General features: G+C 44.8%; 1 protein-coding gene across 4 annotated transcripts in view; it reads right to left on the minus strand.

Moving 5' to 3' along the window:
* The window catches only part of DOCK11 (dedicator of cytokinesis 11), a 191,553-nt gene that overhangs the window by 82,149 nt on the left and 87,449 nt on the right, over window positions 1–21,955 (minus strand). For all 4 annotated transcript variants that reach the window (XM_045068324.1, XM_045068323.1, XM_045068322.1 and 1 more), the window contains exons 17-28: window positions 20,043–20,227; window positions 19,885–19,950; window positions 17,828–17,920; window positions 15,684–15,807; window positions 12,189–12,310; window positions 11,470–11,556; window positions 9,562–9,651; window positions 4,095–4,213; window positions 2,552–2,621; window positions 2,345–2,470; window positions 1,689–1,760; window positions 763–909 (exon numbers count right to left, since the gene is read on the minus strand). In XM_045068324.1, the coding sequence (XP_044924259.1) occupies window positions 763–909; window positions 1,689–1,760; window positions 2,345–2,470; window positions 2,552–2,621; window positions 4,095–4,213; window positions 9,562–9,651; window positions 11,470–11,556; window positions 12,189–12,310; window positions 15,684–15,807; window positions 17,828–17,920; window positions 19,885–19,950; window positions 20,043–20,227 (1,301 nt within the window). The remainder of the gene's footprint in view (window positions 1–762; window positions 910–1,688; window positions 1,761–2,344; window positions 2,471–2,551; window positions 2,622–4,094; window positions 4,214–9,561; window positions 9,652–11,469; window positions 11,557–12,188; window positions 12,311–15,683; window positions 15,808–17,827; window positions 17,921–19,884; window positions 19,951–20,042; window positions 20,228–21,955) is intronic.

Genomic DNA, 21,955 nt, shown 5'->3' on the forward strand with positions numbered 1-21,955 from the left:
GGTGGCTCAGTGGGTTAGGGCCTCTGCTTTCGGCTCGGGTCATGATCCCAGGGTCCTGGGATCCAGCCCCACATCAGGCTCTCTGCTCAGCAGGGAGCCTGCTTCCTCCTCTCTCTCTGTCTGCCTCTCTGCCTACTTGTGATCTCTGTCTGTCAAATAAATAAATAAATCTTTAAAACAAAAACAAAAACAACCAACCAGTCTGTTTATTTTTAAGATTAGGAGAAGGAGCAGGGGGAGCGGCAGGCAGAGGGAGAGGAAGAAGCAGGCTCCCTCCTGAGTAGGGAGTCCAATGGGGAGCCTGATCCCAGGACCCTGGGATCATGACCTGAACCAAAGGCAGGTGCTTAACAGACTGAGCCAGCCAGGCGCCCAAACTGGGCTGTTTAACTGCTGGACCCATTCAGTCAGAAATTTCCCCAGGGGCACCTGGGTGGCTGTCAGTTAAGCATCTGCCTTCAGCTCAGGTCATGATCCCAGGGCCAAGCCCCTAATCTGGTTCTCTGCTCAATGGAGAATCTGCTTCTCCCTCTCTCTCTCTTTCTATGCTCTTCTGCCTCCCACCCCCACCACTGCCTGTGCTCTGTCTCTCTCTCTCTGTCAAATAAATAAATAAAATCTTAAAAAAAAAAAAAAAGTTTCTTCAGCAGGCTTATGCAGGCCTAGCCAAGTCTCTAGAAAGTGGGCAATTTTTTCCTTGGCTTTAAAGACCATACTGGTGAAGAATAATTCCTTACCACGTTCTGGCTGCCTTTAACTCACCTTCAAGAAGCTAGCCAAACTATAATTGACATTTCGGGACTCATCAGGGATCTCGGCATAGCGGATAGTCACGTGGGGGATTATCGCGAGAAGCAACGAATGTAGGACATGATGATATGCTTCTGGAAATCTCTGGCCTCTGGGAAGCTTCAATGAAATAGGCATAGCAAAAAGTCAGAGTCGCAAAAGGTCTAAATCAATTGCCATTCTTATTTTCAAACACATTCTAGACATACCCGTGTTTAACTGGAGTCTAACTCTTCTCCCAACTTAAAAATGCCATCACTAACTCAATGTACACTTCAGGTTACTATAGGAACTACCTGGGCCTCGAATAATAGAACTGACTGAAATCATCAACAAGCCAACCTCAGCATCACATTCCTGAGATGTAGACACACCCCAGGCTTTCATTCCATTTTTTTATTTTCCTGACAACAAAGAACTCATTTATCCGTGCATCTTGATTTTGGGAAGCCTGCCCTGTGAAAAATCTGATAAAAATGGCAAGTACGAGGTGAGTAACTTTCACTTCACAAATCTGAACCCTGGAATTCCTGTAACTGAGAAAATGTTTCAACAGAGACATGTTCAAGCTACAAGATGAGGGGAAAGCTTCAAAGCAAATGCATTTTACGTGGCAAATAATTAAAGAATGTACGTGGAAGAGTGTGTGAAGACTCTGAAAATGCATGAACTGTCAGACCTCAGATTTATGCAATTCATCTGATGGGTGTGTGTGTGTGTGAGCATGCGTGTGTCTGTGTGTGTGTGTGTGTGTGTGTGTGTGTGTGTGTTTTAAGGCAAAACTGAAAAAGCTAAGGGCTAAGCACCTTTCAGCATAAGAGGATTTGCATGTCATTGCTACCAGTGAATAAAATGAGCCTTCTCTGCCCATGTTAAGCATTATTCTTGAGCATACTTACCTTAATTTTGTTCTCTTCCAACAAGTATGTGGCCATAGACTTTGCAATAATTTCAAAAAAAAACCATGAGTACTAAAATAAACAAACAAATACATAAAATCAATGTTTAATAGTTATCCAAATCCTGAAGCTTAGCAAAGCTGGACAAATCAATATGGGTCTGATCTCTGAACTTTAACAGCATTTTAAGGTGATCACAATTCTACGACAGCAGTTCCACAAAATACCTCCAAAGCGTGTTGCCAGAGATATGATATTGTACTTCAGGGCCGGCTGCTGAGGTACAAAGAGCCTGTGGTGGGAATGTTGCCCTCCGTGGGGAGGCATTTTATCACTCACATTGTTTTGATTTGCTGACGGCAAACCAACTTTTAGTTTATTTTATGATTGCTTTTCAATTCCCTACAGACAATGAATCTTACTAGGGTCTGCACCCAGTGAGGAACCCAGCCTTGCCCTTGGTACGTGACTGGGGCGAGCCCAAGGAGCACAGGTGTTTGCTTGAGTATATTTGAAGGGTAGAGAGAAGCCTCCGGCAGATATAGCCTCAGCTGTCTGCAATTGAAAGGACCAAAAGACCAGGACCCGAGTGGGAGGGCATCAAGCGAGTATGTCTCTGGCTTCTTTTATTCCCCTGCTGTGTCCCATTTCCTTACCTTCAGCAGTTTGTTTATTGCTAAAAAGTCGGCAGACTGCTTCAATATGGCAATCATGGTGGTAGCCAGGGTCTCATGTATCAGGTGCGCCTGAGGAGCGCTCGGTTTTTCAGGTCGGAAGCTATACTACAAATGAAAGAAAATGAATGGTCAGTCAAAATTCTCACAGAAAAGAAACGGCTCCAAAACAAAGGTTCCTCCACAAACCTTGATGAAGGATCTTAAGTAGTTATCCAAGCCTTCTTCATGGCACTTCGAAACGATATGTAAGAGAACCCTGAAAACACATTCGCAAAGGGCAGCATGTCAGGCTATGGTGAATTTCCACAGTTGGACCGTCTAGCCCTAAAAATACCCCCACACTACCCAAAGCGTTAAAAGTGAGAGGACCGCAGACAACATAAGGTGGCCTAACAAAGACTTCAGCATCTAACATGCTCAGGGCCTTGCAAAAACACTCCCTGGTTCAAAAGAAGGCTAGTGTGTGTCCAGCCCAGATGTCTCTGCTCTAAATCTCTGTGCACATTTCAAGTAGGAGCTTGGCTACAATGAGCCAACAGACCTCCGGCTGGGGGGGAATGAAATCCCCTCCAGGGAGTAAAAGGAAAATGAAAAGCACAGCAACAAATGGGGGAAAGGAAGAGAGAGATAGGACGGGTGTAATGGCATGACCTGCGATCAGCAATAAATCTAAAATTCATCTACGAGACTAGCAGTGGTTCTCAAACTTGATCATGCATCAGAATCACCTAGAGGGCAGGAGGCTGGGTCCCTCTCCCAGAGGTTCTGATTTTGGAGATCTGGGGTGAAGTTCAAAGATGAGCATTTTTCATCCACCCCCAGGTGATACTGATGCTGCTGGGGTAGGAGCCGTATTTGAGAACCACAGGACTAGAGGAATGCTTCGTAAATTTTTGAGCAGACTGTCCCCAGCAGCAGAGCCAGGGTGTCACGTAAGGCCCAGTGGGATAGGCCGTGGCAACAGCAGAAGCAACAAAGCCAGAAACATCCCACACTGAGTTCAAGCATTCAAGCATCCTACTTGAACTGCAAAGTCAGCACATTTTGCCTTCTACTCTACCATAGATCCTTGTTTGTTTCCATAAAAATTATATTCCCTCACTGTTTTGAGTAAAACTTCATGGCTTAGGGTGACTCTGTCCAACATGAGAGCCACTAGGTACCTGTGGCTATTTAATTGAAATTCACAACAGTGAAAAATTCAGTTCCTCAGCTACACTAGCCCCATGTCAAGTGCTCAATATCTAAATGTGGCTAATGGCTACCATATTGGACAGCCCGAGTGTAGAACAACTCCATGGTTGGAAAAAGTTCTATCGGACAACACCGGTCTAGGACAATGGTTCTCAAACTCTGTTGCATTATGGAATCGCCTGGAAAACTTCAAAAAAAAAAAAAAATGCTGAGTTCCACCCCTAGATATTCTGATTTCGTTGGTATGAATGTGGTCTGGGCACAGACCTCTTTAAAAGCTCCCCAGGTGATTCTAACATGCAGCCAGGTTTTAGAACCCCTGGTGAAGAAAAACACATTTTCTTCTATGGTTTCTGGTACCATCTATCCCTGGCGATACAAGTTCCCCAGTCTGAGAAGCATGAAACAAGAGAAAATGGTTATTAGATATCTGACTTTTGGGTTCTTATCTGGAAGATAAATTTATAGTGAAAAATGAAGAGACACAAAAAAAGAAACAAAAGTTGCATCTTTGTATTATAACACCAAAACTCACATGGTGCAGTTGATAGGAACGTCATCTTCATGGGTCATATTGGTGAGAACCCGGAAGAGTTGCATAAGAATTACAGGTAGAAACTGTATCATGACTTGGATCTCCATGGCATGCAAACACTAAAACAAGTCATTATTAGTTATGAAAACACATAGAAATATGCTATAACTTGCAAATGTGAAGCAACAAAAAAATTAAGTAACGAGAAATACATTCACTTGAATATAAGCCCACTTTGATGGCAGCTTCCTAACACAGGGAACTTTGGGGGACTCTGGGTGGCTCAGTCAGTTAGGCATCTGCCTTTTGCTCGGGTCATGATCCCAGGATCCTGGGATTGAGTCCCGCATCGGGCTCCCTGCTCTGCGGAGAGCCTGCTTCTCCCTCTCCCTGTGCCTGCTGCTCCCCCAGCTTGTGCTCTCTCTCTGTGTGTCAAATAAATGATAAATAAAATTTTAAAAATAGGGGACTTTGTTTTGTTGATTACTTTAACCACATCTCTATTTCAGCACTCAGATTTTGTTCGTGTATTTCACATGAAACACTTCATCTACCAAAGATTAAAAGTGTAAGTGGGATAAAGGGGTTTGGGAATAAAGACAACGGACTCCTGGTAAACCGGCACTCCACTGGAGTGGGAGAGCAGATGTGTTTGAAGGTTCTGGAGACTGGTCTGCTGGCCTCCAGCATGGAGCATGTTCTACAGAATGTGGACCATCCACTAATCTGCTGAGAAGGAAGTGAGATGTAGTAAAGAACACTCCTCCGTGTAACTAGCTTCGCACTGGCCCCATCCACAAACTGAGGTAGACTTGCATTCAAAAATCCCCACAGTCCATTTCTTCCCAGGGCTAACACCCTGTCTCCAGCCACAGGTACGCCAGGCACAGAGAGGCAACGTGTTCGTATGTTCAGAAATGATCCCGGCAGCAAAATCTATAAAATGTCCTTCTTCTTCCTTCCCTTCTCCCCACCCCTTCCTTCACTCAGACATTCACTCGACCATTTAATCAACCAGCCAACCGGAAGGTAAAGACAAACAGGTCTCACCAGGCACCTTCTACACCAGCTCAAGGTTCAGCGTGGTGGGAAATGCAGAGACGGAGGAGACTGGTCTATTTCTCTTTTGCTCTGTCTCACCGTCCTTAGCCACACCAACCCTTTTCAGAACACTAGTATCTACACGCGAAGCATCTCGGCAGTGACCTCTTCCTTCTGGGCAGATTCTCTTTGGTCCGATGCACTAGGCAAGAGATCGAACTCAAGGAACTCGTGGGCTATCCTCTGAGATCTTCCTTCCTTTTGCCCCCCACCCCCAGCCTTACTGCCATCACCCCTCTTAATCTGTAACCAAATTAGTCTTATCATTTCATAGTGGGTCTCTTGACTTTCCACACATCCAGCTCTCATTTCCAGATGCATCTCCCCCCAATTTGGTTCTATCAGACCACCTCTCCCCAAAATGCCTGTGATGCTTCCCTATTACCTAGGGCAGTGGCTCTCAACCAGGGGCCACTTGGCCCTCCCACCCCACAGGACATCCCTCAATGTCCGCAGACATTTGGGGTTGTCACAACCGCGAGCGCTACTGACACCTAGTGGATGGAGGCCAAGGATGCAGCTAAATGTCCTAGCACAGGACAGCCACTGACCAAATAGAAATGAACCCGTCCAAAATGTCAGCAGGGCCAAGGCTGAGAAACTGTGGCCTAAGGGCCAAGATTACTTAAGACCCAACCTAGATCTCCAGCCTTAACACTCCTCATTCTTCACGAGGCCAGACCGGTGCCTTGACTGCTCTGGGAGTATATCCTACGCATGCCCACCTTTGTGCATTTGTTCGGTTTTTAGCCACATCCTAACCATCCTTCCAAGTAAGTTGAAACCCCTAATTCGGTGAGGCCGCTCATTTCAGTCATTCGACAAAGGCATACTAAATGACCCTCCAAGGGCCAAGCACATCAAAAACACTTGGATCCCCCATCAAGCAGTTCAGAGACTCAGTGGGGAAAGACCTAGAACTAAACCTATAACGCCAATGGTGAATAGTACAATAGTGGCATTATGAATGCATGAAGAAAGAAGCAATGGAGTCTTCGCATGGGTAGAGGATGTCCAATGAGGTTGCAGAGAGGATGCAGGTGAAAAGTGAAGTGGATGGGGCGCCTGGGTGGCTAGCCAGTTAAGTGTCTGCCTTTGGCTTGGGTCATGATCTCCAGGTGCAGGGATCTAGCCCTGCATCGGGCTCCCTGCTCAGTGGGGAGTCTTCTTCTCTCTCTCTCTCTCCTACTGCCCCTCTCCACTGCTTGTTCTCTCTCTCTCTCAAATAAGTAAGAATTAAAATAAATAATGTCAGGTAGAAAAGAGAGATGGGCATTCAAGGCAAAACTGATCCAGTATCACTCCTTGGTAATTTACTCTCAACACAACTAGAGTGTTCTTTCTCCTCCTTGTTATAGACCAAACAAACCACCACGAACAAAAGGCTGCCAAGGACTTCCCATACCTACCCCGCCTCCCCCTCTAAGCTCATCTCATGCTCCCCCCCAACAAGCTGCTCACTGCTTTCCAGCTCTACTCATCTTTTCTTCTTTTCCATCCTTCCAACGCCATCGCAAGGTGTTTACGCCTGCTGTGATATTCTGTCCTCCTTTGCCACAGCTTTAACCCCTATGCTTATCTTCTTCTCATCAATTTCCTTTTGGCTTCATCCATCATGTCCTCAGACGCCTTCCCCGACAACTCCATCTAGAATGCACTGCTCTCATGTCGGATCCCATTCACCCATTCTATTTTCTCCGCAACATACATCTTGATCTCAAATTACTCATTTATACCCTCTCTACCCCCGGCTAGAGCAGGGATGTGGTCTGAACTGCTTTCCCATCCTATTCCTAGTGCCCACTGCACTAGCTGGCCCCCACGAGGTGCTCGGTTAAGTATTTGGCGAATGACTGAATCAACAAATAAAATATGGAACCGAAGCATTACAATAAAGAATGGAGGTGTCTAGTCTCAGGGATTCCTCAGTTCCCTGGACCCTTAACACTATAACCTAGATCATGCATTTGCTGCCTATCACATATTGCCCCAGACTCTCTCTGGTACCACTCACTTATATCGTCATTCTGCTTATACATGTCCTGTCTCTCCGACTGGTTTTAAGATCTCCATGAGCAATGACCCGAAGTTATTCTTCTCTGCAAGCCTCACAACACCTGAGAAGCTATTACATACACAATAAAAGCTCAACAAGTACAGGGCCAGTGAATTGGCGAAAGAATGTCATTTATGGGACTAGGAGTCAAGAGACACATGCCACAGGCTCAGCTCGGCTTTGCTCCTAACCAGGTGAGCGACCACAGGTAAGTCCTCTCTACTCGGGCTTCAGTCTCCTCATTTGTAAAAGAAAAAAAAAAAAAATCTCAAGACTCTCACTCAGGACTAACGGTCCCTTCCAGGAACTGGGCACTTTCTGTAATCATGCGGCATTTCACTGACTGCCACTAGAGGGCGAGCAAAAGTCACATAAATATCAGAAATTTCCACACCCTAATTTCCACACAAATATGAGTACATTTTTTTCTCCATTTCAAGACTACCAGTACATTTGAAAATGATGCTCTGCTCTATTGCATTCCGTTAAAACTTTACAAAGGTTCCCCACTGGAAGAAAAGCCAAAGAACTTAGTAGGCTAAGCATACATACATAAAGAAGGCATTCTAGACATTACCCAAGGAAAGGATTTGGAAGGTAGAGGACGATCAGACTTCTTAATGATGATTAAGAATAATAGCCATCATTTATCAACTATCCCCCTGCTTCTACCCTTCCAACAGTTCACGCTCGATCTGGTAGGCAGGATAAGACTTTAAAAACCCAAATCCCATCATGGGGCTCCTTTGTTCATCGCCCCGCAGGGCTTCCCATCTCATCGAAGGTAGAATTCAAACTCCTCATCGTGGCTTACAAGGCGTGACCTGGCTAGCTCCTCAGCTACCTTTCCAGTATGAGGGTCTCTCCCTCCGTGTGCCAGCCCTACGTTCTGGAATTCCCACCGTCCCTTGAACACGCCAAGCTAGCTCCTGGGGGGCGGGGGGGAGCTTTGCACTTGCTGTTCCCAGCACCCCCCAAGTCACCTAGCTGGCGCCCTCGTTTCCCTTAGGTCTCTGGCAAATGTCACTTTACCAGAGACCTTCTCTGACACTTGACCCAGAAGAGAGACCCCTTCTCACTCTTCCTTTCTCTTTGATATGTTTGAGTTTCCTTTGTGGCCCTTATTACCACCTGAATGAATGTATATATTCATGTATTCATTTGTTTATTGTCCATCCCCCTCCACCAGAAAGTAAGCCCCCTGACGACGGGGAGAGTGTTTGTTTTCTTCAGTTACATTCCAAACACTTAGAATGATGCTTGGCCCATCGAAAGCGCTCAAGAGATCAGTGTAGACTCCGGGATTACTGCACTACGTAGCAGATGCCCTAGCTCACGTAAGCCTCAAAACCACCATACAGGTTGGCGTTAATGGTTCTCCCTATGTGACAGATGAAGAAACGAAGGCTTGGAATAGCTCAGTCACTTGGCCAAGCCCAGTCCCCGAGCTAATGAGGGACAGGTCTAGGACACAAACTCGGCAAATGATTCCACCATCCACCCATGCTATCTCATCTCGCACTACCTCTGAAAGAAATGCACGTTTTTGTTTCCTGAGAACAGCATTAAGTAGTAACCTATGTCCAAAGGGAAATCCTGTAGAGATTTCATTTAAAAATTTTTATTTTAAATAAATTATTTTTATTTCATTTTAATTTAATTTTTCATAATTTAAATAAATTATTATTTTAAATAAATTCCTCAAAGAATTTTGACCTACCAAAGGTAGGTCAACCAAAAGGAGAGTGGCTGTCAGCTAGGTCCTGTGATGTGCAATTCAGTCCTACTACGTTAGGGAATGAACGGGAGCCTTGGGTTCTCGATACACTGGATAAAATGTGGTGTTCCTTAAGGCTCACTCCCACACAACATGCAGAAATGAGGGTTCTCTGTCTTTACTTGGCCCTTTTAATATTCTTTCACCCACAGACCCAGGAATTGTCATTTTATTCCAAGCAAAGGGGACTCCATTTCAGTCCTGACCCTTTTCCCCACAGCACCCTTCCTGGGCAGTCAGCAGGAAGAGAAAAGACCTGAAAAAATCCACTTATGGAACTGAAATAAACATCCTCATGAGATTTTCATAAATATGTCGACAGATTCTGGTTACAAAATCCCTTGCTAAGGTTGCAACTCTGAGGTCTGCTTGTAAGTAGGCACTTGAAAGAAAAGCACACGGAAAGTATTCTCTTGAGGGTACACGGCCCGAAGTATGGTAAGGGGTTAGTTTGACTCCCTCTGCCCCCATCAAAAGGTGGCAACAAGGAAGACACTAAAACCAAACCTTTTCACAGAAAGCCGTTCATTTACCTTTAAATATTTAATGAGCTCCCCTGGAACCTCTTTCGAGCCTGACTGAATCAGCTGGCAATGATGGAAGAATTTGTGCACATGGAGATCCTGAAAAACAGATGGACACAGCCACGTGAAATGTGATTCCTTACCCTCGGACATGGGCTCTCCAGCGCCCACTCCGCCCACATCTTGCAAACCTACCCATCCGGGTCTTCGCTCGCCCAGACTGGGCAGCTGCATCTATCAACGTCTGTGTCCATGACCTTTAGTCCCCTGGACCATTGCACAAAGCAGCAAAGCCAGGCAAAGCGAGCATGTCCCTAAGTATCCCGGGTAAGCCACAATTTTTGTGCAACTAGTCAAACCTCCGTTTAATTCTGTTTTTGATGGGTGCAGCCTCTGAAGTTGGCCTGCTTCTACATTTTTAATGAAATGAGTAGGAAAAGGGGTCTGGAGCCACAGGGAGCTACCAGACAGGTCCAGGCACTCGATGCTCAATCTATCACGGCACTTGGCCGGCGAGTGTCTGGCTGTCCTATATGGGATCTAGGTGTTACATGCGGGCTCTGTGGACAGCATGTACTGTATCTGGAACTGGGAGAGTAAGATGTAGATTTTGACCTGCTTCCTCCAATTAGCATCTGTGTGACCTTGGGTCAGTCATCTAACCTGAGTTTTGGTTTCTCCATCCATGAAATAGTGAACTGGGCAGAGCGGGGGCGGGGGGGCGTGTCAAGATGGACCTCATAAAGGCGACACCAAGGAACGTTGACTGCATCTTGTCCATCGGTGATATTTTGAACGGTGCCTGAGCCTTCTAATAGATATCTGATTCTAACTGCATGCCTGGTAAGGCTAAGAGCAAACTGTACTAGTCATCCATGACCCACTGACTGCAAATTTCTGGGTTCGACTCCAGTCTAACAGTGAGAAAAACATCAGACAAACTCTAACACAAGGGCAGCCTACCAACTGTCACTACTCATGAACACGGGCAAGGTCATCAGAAACAATGAATGTCTGAGAACTTGTCACAGCCAAGGGGAGCCTCAGAAGATGGGACAACTAGATGTCATACACTATCCTGGACAGAACTGTGGAACACAAAAAGTCATTAATAGGTAAAAACTAAGACGATCTGAGTAAATACGAACCTTAGTCATTAGTTAGGTATCACTACTGGTTCATTAACTGTAACAAGCATGCCATACTAATGAATGTAAGAGGTTAACTAGGTGGAATGTGTGGGTGGCTCAGCCGGTTGAGCGTGTGCCTTCGGCTCAGGTCATGATCCCAGGGTCCTGGGATTGAGTCCTGCATTGGGCTCCCTGTTCCCTTCTCCCTCTGCCCCTCTCCCTGTTTGTGCTATCTCTCTATTTCAAATATATAAATAAAATCTTTCAAAAAAGTAACAGGGAGTGCTGCTTTGGCAGCACATATACTAAAAAAACTAACAGGGAAAGGAGGTAAAGGGTATATGGGCATTCTCTGTACCATCCTGTCTTTCTGTAAAGCCCAAACTGTCCCAAAAACTAAAAAAAAAAATTTTAAAGAGGTGATAAGGGCCTCCACAATCCTTTCAGACTTTTGTGAGACTTGAATCCATTTAAAGGGAATAAACAGATTTGGGGATTTGAAAGGGATTATAAAATTTGAGTTACAACTATTAAGAATGATGTTATTACTAATGAGAAAGTCATTGAGGCCACAATTTCTCTAAGGTCGCAGGAATCAAATACAGTCTATTCTAAAACAAGAAACAGATTCAGGGGCGCCCGCCTGGCACAGTCAGAAGAGCATGTGACACTCAACCTTGTGGTCGTGAGTTCGAGCCCCACGCTGGGTGTAGAGATTCCTCAAAACAAACTAAAAAAAAAAAAAATCAAATATCAAAATTGACAAAGTTAACACGACGAAACTTACCTGAGTATAAATCGTAGACTCTAAGTGGCTTTTAATCTTCAACAAAGGCTTCGCACCATCTACCCACTTAATATCCACATTAGATTGCTGTGAACAGAAAATAGATAAGTTTCCATAACATACCTATGGATAGATGAGTGACACATGACACCTTCATGCATTTCAACTTTTTCCCTTTTTTTTGAACCCCAGAAACAAATGCATTTGTTTCACACATAGGGAATTACTGGAGATGATAACCTGCCTTGAGAGTAAACGGATCTGAAATCATTTTGAATTTCTAATCCATTGCAGGCTGATACTTTTAAAAATCACAATAAAAATGAATTACTAAATAAATGCATTTTTAAAGATGATGTCCAAAATCCAAGCCCCAGCTCTTAAAACTGTCCTCAGAACCAACAGACACTAGAGGTGCCTGGTTGGCTCCGTCAGAAGAGCATGTGGACTCTGGGTCTCGGGGTCATGAGTTCGAGCCCCATGTTGGGTGGAGGGATTCCTTAAAAACAAAATCTTAAAAAAAAAAAAAAAAGAATCAACAGATAGGAGGTACCTTGGTCACACTGCTCTCAAAGTTTTCAAACACTCCTTTTCCATACTTACCTTTCCTGTGGACCAGCCCGCAGACCGGACTCTGTGAAGCTATCCGCTAGAATACGGAAGTCTACTTTTTAAATATTTCATGGCAATGCCTTCAGCAAAGGCAGTGATTTTCCTACCCTTCTTGATTCTGCATCATTCAGATGCAAGTAGCCTGGAGGAAGATTGGCGGACACTGGCAGCTGCTGCTCAAATGTAATGATTCTCCCATCCTTCAGCAAAGGTACCCAGGCAAAGCCAACTGCCAAGACAATAATCAAGATGAGATGAGAGATGAGAAACGAAATTGCAAATGCAATTAGCTACATAAATCTCTGACTGCTGGAGTACAGGGCAGGGTGACGATGTTTCGGGGGGTCTGTATATGGGAGTCCATGCGGTGGGCATCTGAACCCTGGGGAGGGAACAATGCAATTGGCTTCCTAATCCCACCCTGTCCACTAACATGTTCTCTACTCAACTTCCTGGACTATAAATTGGGAAAGAACGTAGTCTTCCCACTTCCTAGTTACTGAGAGACCCCAGAGAGAGAATATAGGAGAACACCTGAAAAATTTTTCAAGTGCATCGGTACCACTATCTTTACCCTTTGGGGAGTAACTCATGGTAGAGTTATTTTTGAAAAGAGTTGGAGCTCTCACATCCATCCTTAGTGAGAGCACAGAGTCCCGGGTCTGGGACAATCTTAGCCAGCAATCAGTGTGTTGCGCATTTTCTTTCAGCAACCCAACGGTGAGGGATTATGGAAAATTAAGGTCACAAGTCAAGGTCAGGTTTTCCTGACGACAGAAGGCAGAGGGGTAGTAGCAGAATTCAGATGGGGCACAGCATTAAGACTTGAATCCACGGAGCAATTTCCCTGCATTTTCTCTGTATTTCCTAAAAAGAGCTTCTTGGATTTCTATTAGAAAACTCATCACGTTCCAGCTAAAAAAGCCTGAGCCATCTGTATTCCTCAGCTGGAGCAGGGTCATTATTTCCATTATAGAGCCTACTACTCTGGGCTTCAAGGGTTTATAACTCAGCTGTAAAAAAGCTTGCTTGGGACCAAGTTTTGGCACATGAGTGAGGGTGTTGGCTGGAGGGCCCTTTTTGAAAGCCGCTGCCTTCTGATTCTTTTAAAATTCTTTGCGTAGTGCTCGCTTCGGCAGCACATATACTAAAATTCTTTGCGTGAGTGTGTGTGTTTATACTGTGAACACAGAAGTCAACACAAATCTGGTTAGAATGTTTTCATTTGGCAAATGCTTTAATTCTTCAAAGAAGACAAATATGTTGCTTTCTCTAAGGAGACTGAATGGTTTTCTCAGACTCCAAAAGGCGCCTGAAGGCCATCTTTACTAGCATAACTTCAGAAATAGTTTACCCAGAGCTCTTCTCTTAAAAGGAGCAGACAAAAGTTAATATGAGCACATTTGGAGCTGTTCTGTCAGGGTAGTTAACTGAAAAAATCAGACACGTGACCAAAGGTTACCAGTCCAGAAAAAGAGGAAAAATCTCTTTCTTGTTCTTGGGTGAAAATTTCCCCCATAGACATTTTTATTGAGCTAGAATTCAGATACCATACAACTTGTCTATTTCAAGCGTACTCATCAACGGTCTGTAGCATATTCACAAAGCCGGGCATCCACGACTACTACCTAATTCCAGAACTCTTCCATCACAGCCACAAAAGTACCTCCACACCCCTCAGAAGTCACTCCCTACTTCCCCTTTCCCCCAGTCCCTGGCAACTGCCAGTCTACTTTTGGTCTCCGTGGAATTGCTTCAGCAACATTCTTGCGCTGTGAATTTATCAAAGCACAGCCAAGGGTGTCTCTCAGTCAAAACTCAGAGCCCTTGGAAGCTGGAAAGGTACGGTGTCGAGCACATGCCTTCTGGCTCAGGGATGTGAAGCCACTTATGGGTGGACAGTTCTACATGATAAGGGGCCCACGGAATAACCATCCCATGCGCTACCGAGCCCTTGGCCCACTTCAGTCTAGGACTTAAATAAGGAAAGAGTAATTTGTCTTTTAGGACGTGCACTATCTTGGGTTCCTATTGTTCTGCCCGATTTCTTCTCAACCCCCGAGGTCCCTTGCCCTGATCAAACTGCATTTCCCGTGGAGACAGAGAACAGGACCACGTGAGCCTTAAGGCCAACTTCCTAATACGTCAGTCTGGCTGCACGGCAGGCATCACTCTGAGGTCTCACCAGCACCCCGAACTCAATGGCAGTCCCAAACCTAGGATTCCCCGCCACCCCGTGATTCTGCTACTTGCAAATTCCTTCCTTCCAGTGTTGACACTTCAGCGCTAACTCCGAATAATCTCTCTCTAGTTGCTAACCATTTTCCAGAACCAATATATATTCTTCTTCTGCAATTCCTTTCTCTCCATTGCCCAGCTGTTGCCGTAGGGCGGCCCCCTTTCCTCCTGGACCTCTGAAGTAGCCCCTAACTGATGCCTCTTCCTTCTTTCTTGCTCTAACTCCCTCCGCCATCACATCGCTGCCCAATGGGACTTCCTGTAGAAGAGTTCTTACCAGCATTTACAGCCCTCCGATATTTCCATGCTGGTGACAGAATACAGTCAAATCCACAGCCTGGCATTCAAGGCTTTCCATGATCTGGTGCCTTCTCTTCAACCTGAAATCCTATTGATTCCTCTCCCAATACCCCATGCTCTGGTCCTACTGAACTTACGCATGACTCCCTGTCCATATCCCTCAATACTCGGCCTCTGGACAAGCTCTTCTGTCGTTCTGGAATCTACCTTCCTGCCATCACTGCATTCTCAAACTCTACCCTGCCCCTTTAAGGCTTCACCCAAATATCACCTCCTCCTGGAAGCCTTCCCAGACTCCCAGCCACTAGTCCCTCCAACCAGTCGAAGTAGTAACTCACTCTTCCCTGAAATTACACAGCACCGCTTTTTCGGTAGCTATTACTTCCTGTCTTGTCCTATCATTGTCTATATAGATCTCATTTCCCCTGCTAGACCACAGGCTCACTGAAGACAAGATCTGTGTTTGAATCTCCATTATATTCTCCTTAGTACCTACTGTAATGCCTTGCACATAATAAATACACAGACATATTTGGTGAATGAATGAATGAATGAGTGAATGAATTTCCAGGCTAGCTTAGCTCTGAATCCCAGGCGCTGCTGACATTTATCTAGTGGCAGTGGCATACTCCATGTTTGTAGGGCCTCTGTGTTCGCCTAAGGATGCTTCCCACTGATTTATCTAAAGCTTTGCTGGATGGGACCAGGACTGACCCTTCACTACCAGCTCAAATTGACTCAAATTCATTAAATCTGTTCTGCTCTCACTAGAACCAGGTGGGTCCCCAATCTCCCTCTGGCTCAATATATCCCTGGGCTCTGGGCTTACTTCCCAATCCCTTAGCGAGCCAAACTGTAAAGTTCTGGCTGCTGAGCCATTCTACTTAAAAGAAATGATGTTCAAATGAACCTATAATTCATCTTTCACCGATGAACTTTTTAACTTGGAAACGTACTTTTTGGTGAGGGGAAGAAGTGGTTTGTAGCTTGAGGAAAAGAAGTTACATTCTAGACAATTCCACCTCAAATAGCTGTAGAAAGAGACAGTGAAAGAGTACACATACCCGGAGTTTCCACTGTGTCCTGCTTTTTGGTTGTTCCCTTTGTGTTAATTTCACAACTCACGTGGTAAAAAGTAAAAAGCAAATGATGTTTTTGATGCAGGTGAATGGGAAGCTCAATTTTAATCTGAAATGACAGCAAAATCACACATCACATTTTGTTTTGTTTTCGTTGTCAAGCTGGACAGTCAGACCTTTAGTTCAATTTCATCATATTTTTCCGATGACATGTTTTTTTTCTAAACAGCAAGCCAAGTCATCAAATAATAGTTATCTTTTAAATGTACTCTAAAGACTTTTCCAGTCAGTTTCAATTTGACAACAATAGCCTCCTGGGTAGTGAGGGCTGATTTATGGCTTGTGCTGGCGAGTCCAAAGGATTCTCCTAGATGCAGCTTTGCAGCAGATTTTCTAAAACACTGGATCGAAACCACAGCCTCATAGCCTAGGGAGAGTATGTGAACTCAATCTGAGTTAGTGAACACAATCAATCTAAAATGTGTACTGAATTTGAAAGTCTCCTTTTCTCTAAATTGTTGCCTTCCTTTGCATGGGGAAAAAAAGAATTAAGCTTTGCAAATATACATGCAAAAACTCACTATGGTATTACGGTATCCACCAGTTACAGTTCACATATGTAGCCTTTGAAGAAAAACGCAAGATAACTCTTGAATAAAAAAATAGAAGTCACCACCCTTGGTACATGACTTCAATCCTAGAAACTGATACTTTAATACAAGCATCTCAAGTGATTTTCCAATCAGGACCCCACAAATGTCTTTACAGCCCCCCAGAAGTATACAAAAAACATCGCAAATTTAATAGATCAGATGCATGTTCGTACACCTGCCTGAGACACAAGCAACCTCTTGCGATCTCTCGCTCTGTCTTGGTCAATAGAGACCGAGTGTCTGAAAAGCCCGTTTCTTTCGGGCCCCCCCAAAATAATGTGGATTACTTGCTACATGATCAAGTCTTCTGGAGTAACGGGTGTCCATGAGGGAGGGGGATATATTAAAACAGTTGTTTTGTATATTAAAACAGCTTGGTGCTGGACATCTGGCCTCATCATCATTCACACAAGGCAGGGTTTTGGTGTAAGACTAATTTCAGTTGTAGGTATATTTCACCATGAACACGCCTATTCACGGCGGCCAGACCATCTGGGTGCCTAACGCTCTGCTGCATAGAAATGTGGGCATCCACCCTCCCCGGGGGACAAAGCTGCAAGGCACTGCTCTGGTCCTCCCTGCCCCCACCACACCAAGAGCGCTGGATGGAGAAAGGGAGGTGGCCTAAAGCTGGGATACAACCCCCCAACCCCGGACCATGAGAGCAGGTGGATCTGGGGAAAAACCGTGACAGCAGTGGGGATGGTTTCAGACAAAGAGCTCTGAGAAGCAGAAAGAGCCAAGCTTCCAGCCTGGGATGCATAGCCAGGTTCACAGAGACACGTGGGAATCAAAAGCGGTCTGCAGATTTGGACAAGTCAGGGACACACCGACTGGAAGAGGCTGTGCCAGAGACACTAAGAGAGACAATGGCAAGTACAAAGAGACAAGAGATGGAGAAGGAAAGCGAAGAAGAGGCAGAGGCAGAGAGGTCAACTGGGGTGGACGGGGGCATGGAGCTGGACAGGTCATCCCACTCCTTTTTGTCTACACTGTACCGAGGCACTAGAGCGGTCGACGGGGTCCTGGCGGCCCTCCCATGCTGCTGTGTCTCTCAAAGCATTTCACTTCCACAGCAGCTGTGCCCCCAGCCCCATGCAAAACCACAGGAAGAAAGATGCAGAAGGGCGTTCAGGATGTCTCATCTGAATTTCTTCTTCGAAAGCTGAGGAAATGGGAGACTAGGAAAAGGAGAAACTGACTTGCTCAAGGTCACGGAGCCAGCTGTCAAAGTGAGGCTAGAACCCTAGCTCTGGTCTCCTGTTTCTTCCCCACATGTTTAGGTCTCACCAGAGCCCCTTCCATTGGTGGGCGAATTCCCCCTTCATCGAAGGGCGCCAAGCCCTTCGCCTTGGTGTGTCTATCTTCAAAGGACAAAACATTCAGGGACCTCAAGGGCAGAGAAAATGATGGAGATGAAGAGAAAAAGAAGAGCCACCACTGTGTTTTATGAACATCAGAAAAATGCGTTCTTACCTCATCATAGAACTCTGGATTCTGGTTGTGATGCGAGACAACAGCATAAGCATTTGTGGTAAAAACAGACCCTGCGGGTTTTCCATAAATACACTGCAAAAGAAGGAAATGGAGTCACCCATCTCAGCGAAGGCCTTTACATATAACACAACGGAACCACACACAGTTAGAGGTATCCGTGAACCCACGGCCATGGCCAAGCCCACCATGAGCTTGTAAATTCCGAATCATTTACAGTCACTCCAGCTACCACCCCAGACACCCTTGAACTTGGCCGCATGGATGCTTCCGAATTTCTGGTCCTCAAGAAAACGCACTTCCCCATTAGCTGACAGCAAGAAGTCAAACGTGGCTACTCATTTGGGAGGGGAACACTCTGAAACCAGATCTGGAAAGCTGACTTGTCTCATGCCATTTGCCTTTTTTCCTAGGAGAAGCTCCCCACCAGGCAGTTAGCAGCATTTGCTGGACGCTCTGAGCGGCGGGCAAGGTAAGGAGCTAAACCACACACGCATTCCTAGACTAAAGGCATGAAAAACTGCATGTCCACCCAGGTACAGACAAGCTTACTGTTGGCTCACTTTACGAGCCACGTTTTAAAAGTCACTGGCTTTCTGTGAGACCCATAAAATAAATGCAAGGCTTTCTATGGTTCCACGGAAAGATCCATTTGCGTTTCTGGTGTGAGTTTTGCACTTCTACGGGCCCGATAAGCTCAAGGATAAATATGGAGTACTAACTGCCTCGCCCTGTCACTTCAGAGCCAGCCTCTAGGCCAGCTAAGAAATGAAATTCAGAACTCCCTGTGAATGCATTGCCAATTCTCCTGAAATACAGTTCTGGAGGCAATTTGCGGGAACTGTGGAGGGGTAAGCTAAGACTCTTTAAGGGTACGAAAGGACATTGCATGGGGGGAAAAGGAAGAGTCATTCTCATGTCCAGTGAGGAGGGAATCAGAGAAAATGCACCTAATTTGAGCCAGCTAATTCTTAACTAAGGTTTCTCGGTGGAAACAAACAAAATAAAACAAAAAACAAACAAACAAAAAACCCTCCCAAAACACAAAAAAACAAAAACAATGAAACACCTCTTTTCAAAGCTGGGGGTTATTAAACATCCAGTCAATGGCTTAGTTAAGGGTTTTCAGGCTTTTCCCCCAGGAGGTCTGAGTGGAGGACTAGCCGTCATCTGTCTGATTTAGGCTCAAGCTAGAGAAGTAGGGGCCCAGCCAAACCAATCGTGACAGCTAAATGTTCTTGGAACTTTTCTTTCAGGCCTCTGATTAATATGCTCAAGAGCGAAAAGACAGAGGCCCGGTGACGTGAGAGGTATTTAAGGATTGTTCCATCAGAGAACACTAAGATTCTACTTGGCCTCCACCAGGAATCCAAGTTTGGAGGCACCAGCGGAGAAGTCCTGTCTCAGATCAAAGCAGTCATGCTGTGCTTCTGATAGCTCGAAGCCTGTTCGGGTTTCAAGGAGAAAAGAGTTTACAGTCCCCTGATGATACCATTAGAAACTATCAGGTCACAGGAGAAAATGACCTTGTGATGGCACATCAGAGCGGTGCAAAATCAAAGAGGTGCAAAAGCAAAATGCTGGTCTATGAAGCTTACCCATTTTTAAAGCTACACAAGCTCCTACCTTGTTTGGATATTTTTTAAATATTTTATCCTTACAGTTAATGTGTCAGAGTAGAAAAGGCAATAGCACCATCATCTCTTGAGTACATTTTCTTTGTGGCGCTTAAAGAAATTAAACTTAGCTTATAAAACCACCAAGTACCAAAATCATTATCGTCATCTTTTTTTTTTTTTATCGTCTTCTTTTTTTAAGATTTTATTTATTTATTTGAGAGAGGGCATGTGTGTGCGCACAATCAGGGGATGGGTCAGAGGGAGAGGGAGAAGCCACTCCCCACTGAGCAGGCAGCCCGATGAGGGGCTTGATCCTAGGACTCTGGGATCATGACCTGAGCCGAAGGCAGACACCCAACCCACTGAGTCACCCAGGCACTTTACACTAAAAGCATATGCTTTTCGAGATTATAAACAAACCTTTAGAGCGCCAGCGTCGCTTTCATCTGAATCCCGGAATTCCACACACACCGCAATGTTCCTTGCCTAAAAATGATTAATCACTCAAAATGAGTCCTAAAACCAGAAAATTATGAATTGCATTTTATACCCCAAAATGTACAGTTCATACTGCTTACCTTGGCAAATGTTTTCTGGCTATCGTATTTTAATTGCAAGGGATATACATACAGATGGTTTTTGTAAACAGTAAATGGATAACAGTATTTTGTCATTTCTGGAACAAACTCTTCGACCTCCACAGTAATATTTTGACAATTCTTTTCGAAAGGCTTCAGGGGCACATATGAAGAAGTAATACAATCTATGCCAGAAGAAAGAAAACAGGCAAAGATAATACAATTTAGCAATCACGAACACATTCCTGCCTTTATAAAAATATACGCAGACTGCGTTCTCAAAGAGTGATTTCACAAACAGAATTCTTAGTGATTGACAAAAAGTCATACAACCACTTTAAGCATCCAGAAGGACAAGATGGCGTAGCCTGGTACTGATTTGAGTGGGACCATCCCAACCAGACACGATTGCTGGTTCGTTCTCAATGTAGAGTGATTTGCCAAATATAACACATCATAATTTTTACAAATTTAAACTCTGCAGAGAAATCCATTACATTTTTTCCTCCTGTGGCTGCAATTTAGCTTTCACTGCAAATTTTTATTGGTATCAGGGAACTAACAGTGAATGTATGCCTCCAATTAGCTCATGGATAGTCACTCTGCAAAAAGTTAACTTGGTGCAGGTGCAATTTTCACCAAGAAATAAAGGAGGCCTTTGGAAATGACAGATCTTGGGATGTGTTGCCAATAATAAATTCAATACTCTGGAAGGTGAAAAGCACGAAGGCTCAGGAAAGTGTGGCAGCTGAGGTTATCCGAGCAGCCCTGGGACTAGAGGTGATTCGTATACTGAAGGAGCTCTAACATTGCTTGTCCCTGCTGCACTGCAGTATTGATCGAACAGGAAGACCCAGGAAGAGTCACACCTGAGGACACAGTGTTTTCTGCTGGGTTCGGGTTTCTCTAATTATTACAGTGATACTTAGAGTGGACAAGTGATGGAGACAAGTGATGGGTCCAGTGTCCAGACAGAACTACTGTTAGTTATTTTGACATATTTTCTTCTCGTCTCCTTTCGATGTCTGTTTTACGTAATAATAAACAAATTCTACTGTATATACGGAACTTGATCCTGGGTTGGGTTTTGGGGTTTTTTTGTTTTTTGTTTGGCATTTGATCTAATGTTTTCTTCTGTGGACTCTAGATCAACATCATTCATGAAAGGCTGCGTGAAGTTTCCTGGTACACCATCACACCTTAACCACACCGACAGTGCTGGATTCTTAGGTTGTTTCCAATCTCTCTCCAAAATAAACGACGTGAAAAGGAACACCTTTGTGCATAAACTCCTGTCTATGTTCCAAATTATTTCTTTAGGGAAAAAATAATCCATTGTACTCTTAGGTGTTCTGGAGTGTGAATCTGGTGCCACGCCTCTGCTTATGAGCCTTTAGTGACCTCTTATGGCACGTGAACTAAGATCCAACCCTTTAAAGAGTTACTGTGGTCTATCCAATTTCCTGCAGAACTTCTCCTGCTTCATTCCCATCTTCATTGCTCCCACCACACACCACATTGGCTTCCTTTCTGCTCCTATGAACCAAGCTTGCTCCCGCCTCACGTTCTTTCCATATGCAATGCCCTCCATCTGGAACATACTGTCCCCAACCACCATATACTATCTCCTTCACATTCTTCAGTTTCTGAGCCAGACCAAGACCTCCCTTGGCCACCCCAATCACCGACTCAAAATGCTCATTTGTTTTCTTATTTACTGTCTATCACTCCTAGATGTTAATCTCCATTACTGCAAAGTTTGTTCAGTAAATGAACGGATAGAGAGAGGCTCAGAATCAAAATGCCTTAGTTCTAGACATCTGTGAACATCGATTACCACATCGTGTTCCTACCCACGACAGGTGATGGTGCCTGGCTAAAACCCAGCCAGCATTAAGACAGCTGCACTTTAA

Source organism: Mustela putorius, unplaced genomic scaffold (assembly GCF_011764305.1).
Source record: "Mustela putorius furo isolate JIRA1106 unplaced genomic scaffold, ASM1176430v1.1 tig00003901_pilon_pilon_pilon, whole genome shotgun sequence".
In the NCBI taxonomy this organism is placed as follows: Eukaryota; Metazoa; Chordata; class Mammalia; order Carnivora; family Mustelidae; genus Mustela; species Mustela putorius.